Source organism: Tupaia chinensis, unplaced genomic scaffold (assembly GCF_000334495.1).
Source record: "Tupaia chinensis unplaced genomic scaffold, TupChi_1.0 Scaffold141231_1, whole genome shotgun sequence".
NCBI lineage: Eukaryota > Metazoa > Chordata > Mammalia > Scandentia > Tupaiidae > Tupaia > Tupaia belangeri.
In genome coordinates, this window is record NW_006201094.1 from 999,748 (window position 1) to 1,005,256 (window position 5,509).

The 5,509-nt window shown below is 49.7% G+C and overlaps 1 protein-coding gene across 1 annotated transcript in view; it reads right to left on the bottom strand.

The window, feature by feature from the left end:
• MB21D2 (Mab-21 domain containing 2) overlaps positions 1 to 5,505 on the bottom strand; it is a gene marked incomplete at its 5' end in the record, with an annotated part of 139,976 nt that extends 134,471 nt beyond the window's left edge. The window contains one exon of the mRNA XM_014581907.1: positions 5,307 to 5,505. Within this exon, the coding sequence (XP_014437393.1) occupies positions 5,307 to 5,505 (199 nt within the window). The remainder of the gene's footprint in view (positions 1 to 5,306) is intronic.
• Positions 5,506 to 5,509: the final 4 nt, after the last annotated feature.

Sequence of the window (5,509 nt, forward strand, 5' to 3'; positions counted from 1 at the left end):
AAGGCCAAAGGGGACTCAGCCAAAGAGCAGGCAGTGCATCCTGCAGTGAATGGCGTGGGAACTCCTGGGCAGACCTGACCATCAACAGCTCTAAGGCTCTGCTGTCAAGGGAAAGTGGCAGCCACTGCCCGGAACCAGGGGGAAGAAGGGAAACCGGTCTAAACCAGGGCAAAAACAAATGTTTAGAGGGGACCAGTCTCCCCGCCCGAGATGGACCTCAGTGTTTTCAGAGCCACGACACACTCGTCCATTAGCACACGTCAGTGACTACGACTCCAAGGAACTCACAAGCATCCGGAGGCTGGAGGCAACAACTCACGTGAAATCCCCACAAAAATCGCTGCTGGGAAAGTTTGGTAAGAGAGTGGCCTTCAAACTCGGAGTCAGCAGGGCTTCAAGATGGCCTGTCCTGGAGCTGTAGACAGTCCCTTAACTGCGACGGGCTCGGGCTCGGGAGCAGAGTCACACAGCACGGTCGTGGCCACGTGCTATCCACTCACCTGGGGAGAGTCGAGCCAGCAAGCGACTCTCTAAAACGAGGAAGGTCCCCAAGGCCTTTATTCACTTCTCCAAGTGTTTGCTCACGACTTTGTTCTCAGAACCCCAATACTGTTTGGCAAACTATTACATTCATTAAGTATTTGGCGAATGCCTTCTTTGAAAGTGGGGGAGAGAAAAAGGGACAGAGACAGATAGGCAGACCAAGAGAACGAGTCCTTTTCTTTCTTTCTTTTTTTTTTTTGAGAGGTTTTTGCTATAGGGTACATGCGCTCACCAGACAGACAGAAAATGAGAAATCATCCCCCACGGAGGATGGCAATCCCTTCTCCTCTATTTTCCTCTTGGGATCTTGGGCACGCACGCACAGACGCCCGGCGTGAGTTTAAGCCACTGGGCCTGGGACTCGATCCACGGTCGACTACATGGGAGTCCAGCGACATAGCCATTATGCCAACTGCTGGTCCCAAGAGAACTATTTTTCTCCTCTATGCTAAGAAGACCACTGAGTGTTGGATTCCCCAGGAAGTGGGACCTTTTGGTTGTCTGATCCGAGAGTATAGCTTCAGTGAAAGGAACATGAGTTTTTCAGTCAGAAATATCTGACTGAAAACACAAGCTCTGAATGATCTTGGCACAAGTATTTTACCTCCTTAGCCTCAGCGTTTCATCTTTAAAAGGAAGAATACCACCAACTTCACCTCCTTCGAGGGTGTGATGACACTTATCTTTATGAAGTTATTGGAAGATGATTCCATCAGCGAATGGATTGAGACCAAGTAGTTAGCACCATGGTCAGCACATGGCATAAGCTTAACGCGTGGCGAGGCAGGTTGGAGCTAACCATGCCCTCTAGAGTCAGAGCCAGGATGTCCTCGGTGGCCCCTAACTGCACACCACAGTTGTCTGGTGCCAAGCCACAAAAACAATTTCAGTTTAAGTTCACCAGACTTTCCAATAAAGTGCATTTCCTTAAATAAATAATAAAATCATGCACGCGCTCCTTTTCAGTTAGCAAAGTAATTTCGCATTCATACATAACGATTCTGAAACGATACATTACTCTTATTCATATTTAATAGGTGAAAAAAACGAATACCACAAAGCCAGCAAGAGGCAGACAGAGACAGGAACTAAAGATTTTAACGTTTTATTACAATGACCATCATTTTTTCTACACTGAAAATTAAAACTGGCCATCTTATAAAGGAATCAAATACTTCAACTCAAATTGCTCCAGAAATCACTTCAGTTACTTCTTGTATTATGCCAATACTTACAGCTTAACAAAATCCTGAAAGAAAAAGTGATTTTTCAAAGCAAAGCTCCTCCTCTGGAATTAAAGCATTCAGTGCAAGATCACCCCAAGTAGGTGAGGAGCAAGCAGTCTTAGAGAAAGTCTAACCTGAGTTTTAGGATCATCCCTACCATGAATGGGCCATATGACCCTGGATTTTCTTAACCCCACCAAATTTCAATATCCTTATCTGTGGATGGAAAAGTTATACCCGCTCAAAAGGCTGCATAAGTTCCTGGGCCAAGAGGGTGATGGGTAAGGGATAGCTACTCTTATTAACCATGCATGATATCGGCCCCTTGGCCTGCACATTAGGTCTCTGGCCTGCTTTCTCTAGCATCAGCAAGACCTCCTCTCTGCATCCGCTCAATGGGGACACGACCAGTCTGCGTCCAACCTCACTAGGGAATGAAGATAACAAAAGAGCTGGCAGAGACATTATGCAAATACCAGATATTATTAAAACATTAATGAACTCTGGCAATTTCCCTGAATTTTGATAAATGGTATTTATTATGCACTGCCAGCCTTTCACGCAATCTAGGCTCTCAAATATTAACTAGATAATAACAGCAATCATTCTCCGAGAAGACCAAGGTATAGAGAAAATAAGGAATGAGTCTGAGGATTCCAGCTAATACCTGCCTCCAAAGGTTTCAGACCCTCTGTAAAGCAGAGAATTAGGACAGAGCACAGACCATGGAGGCCACCAGCAGGCTCAGGTGAACAGCCAAGCCTGTGCAGAGCCTTGGAGTGTCTTGATGTTGACAGGTCATTGGTTCTGACAACTGTCTGCCACTCCTTTGCGCTTCTGGGTAAAACTGTCTCCTAACTAGACAAAATGAAAAGTGTCTGGGAAGTCAGAGGGGGCTACGGCCTAAGTGAACAATCTTAGGCAAAGAGCGCCGCTTGCCTCATGGCCCCACAACTGCCTGAATAAGAGGCAGCATTTTGCACAGCTCCGTTAAGGGGGCTTGTACCAATTCCTTCCCCCTTTCATTCTGTGTGAGGGGATAATGTTTTTAAGCTGCTGCTGATCCTCAGGTACAGCTCAGACAGAACCAAGCCAAGAGGACTCTGTCCCCGAATCTCCCAGTGACACCTTCACAAACTGGGGGTCATTAAAGACACCTCATTCGCATATGCACAAAAGACCCAAGGCTCTAGCAAGTGAAACCAAGTGTACAAAGAGATTTTGTTTTTTAAACCAAGCGAAAATCTGCTTTAGAGAAAAGTAAATCCACACAGGGACTCTCACTGTCACCAAACCTTCACTTGCCTAGAGAGCCAGCACCTCATTAATGGAACACAAGACCCTCGCAAATGAATGCAGCACCACACAGGCGGCTCGTCTGGCCATCTGCCTCCTAGTGTCCAGAGGGGCATAAGGCTTAAATGATACTCTCCTGAAGGTTCTCTCCTGCAGGTTGAAATACCACATTCCCAGGGGGCAAGAACGACTTCTCTTTCAAGGTCAACTGGGTAAAAGGAAAAGAAGCAAATCGAGTTTACCTGTCAACACACTGCCACCCGCGACATTAAACACATGCATAAATTAAGCCCCCTAGAATAATTCACCCTTTGTATCTGGAAAAAGGCTTTGCTAATTTGGTGTATCAGCTGTGGGGCTGGCACAGAAGTTCCTAATGAGCCAGGCATTTAAACGTACCCCTTCCCATAGTCGCTCATCTTCTGATCGACAACTATCCTGTCTGTGATGGAGTCCCTTTTTCTCGTGAATGCTTCGGGGCAGGAGCCATCAGAATGGGTGTGTGTGGGGGGGGGGCATAATAACACAATGGTCGCTTCCACATTTATCCCAAAGACAAGGGCCATGATTAAGCAACTTAAATAACTGCCCTGAGTTTTCTGTAGGTGCCCCACCTTCTTAACATCACTGCACTGGTTTGCACAGCTAGAAGCTTTCTAAGCATTTTAAAGTTCCCTCCGGAAGCTCACTCCCACCATGTTAAGCATGTTTTTCAAAAATATTTCAATGGTCTAATATCCCAATAAAGAACTTTTCAATCCCACACAGTCTAGGATACACTCCCAGGCACGTAGAGGCCGAGGTAGAAACCAGCTACGACTTCTAACACGTTCCTCCAACTTCCCACAGCGTTAATACTAGCGGCAGACACATGTTCAATTTGTACTACTGCTAACTACCCCCTCCACCAGTCCCCTGCGCGCGCGCGCACACACACACACACACACACACACACACGGGATGGAAGAAAACCTAGAGGGGAAAAAGGCATCCCAGGATAGAACCAGCAAAGAGACAGCCGGCTGCAACCCAAGTAAGTTGCAGGAGGAAGGCAAATCTCTGTCCTCCTCTGTGCTCCAAAGACCTACCCCAACCACATTGTGCACTACCTGTAAAATTGGCTGAGGGTCTATTTGTAAGGCACACAGACACCGTTAGCGCAGCGCCGCGCTGGAGTCCCAGTTCTGCAGAAGGTTGGCAGCGGGGCCACCTACTGCATGACAGCCACGGTTTCACTGGTGGAGCCGCAGGCTACATGGGAGGCTTCCAGCAGCGGACACTCGTACTACAACTCAGTAGCAATAACCCCAACGGCAGGACACCTGGAGAGGGGCTCCGTCTCCCAGGCCCGGCTCAATTATTTCCCTTTACACACCATGCAATCACCTTTCAGGACCTGTAGGTGAGGGGCTGGAAGGTGGGGGTGGGCGGCATATTTTCTAAACCCCCGACGTTTCCAGGGTTGGAAACTCCAGACACCTCTCTCGGCCACCGCTAGGACAATACACAAGGAGGAGGGGGCCGGCTATCCTGGAGGTCAGAGTTCTCCGCCTGGTCACTTTCGAGCTAAGAATTAGGAATTCCGAGCTCAGCAAGAAGAAGCCTGAAGAAGCACCGGAAATGCTTCCGATCATTTCAAAGGGAAGTCGATTTGCAAATCAAAGTTGCAGGAACTCCGGGCGCCCAGAATACTTCAGCCGGTTACTCGGGAACACCCAACAAGTTTGGCCACCGGGGGCTCGGCATGACAGCGCCGCACCGCAAGAGCAGAGAAGCAACTTGTCGCTCGGGCGCGGAGCCAGAGCCCCGGGCTGTCTCTGCGCCCAAGCTCAAGTGCGGACCCGGCGCTGGGAAGGCGCAGGTCGAGCCTGTGGGAACCAAACCCTTAAATGAAAGGCGCCTCCGGGTCTCACCTGCACCGCACTGCCTCCAGGGGCTTTCCCTCGTGGTGAGCCATCTCTCCACCAGCCCCTCACCTGCCACCAGCCCCCAGGCTGCTGAGAAACTAACAAAAGACCCAGCGAACGGGGGGAAAGGAGACCCCGGCGCAAAGTACAGTAAGAAGGGGAGGGAAGGCAGCTCGCCTTGCAGCGGAGAAAGAAGGGGAGAGGCGGAAAGCGGATGGGCTATAGCCCCTGGCACCCAGCTCCGGAAAACGAGCCGAGGAAAGCGCTCGAGAGGGGGAAAGGGTGTTCTACTCCGCTTCCCAGCACACACACCTCCTCCCTTTTTCCTTCTTACCCAGCATGGAAAAGATGAAATCCTTGGCGGTGTGAATCTCCAGCGCTCTCTGGTCGTCGTATTCCCGCTGGTCGTGCTTCGTAAATTCCTGGATGAGTTTGTTCAGTTCCTCCACCCGAGCTCCGGACCTGAAATCCAGCTCCGGGAACGCAGGCTTGTTGTTACAGCCCAGAGACGCTGCCTTGCTGGCGGTGGGAGCCGCC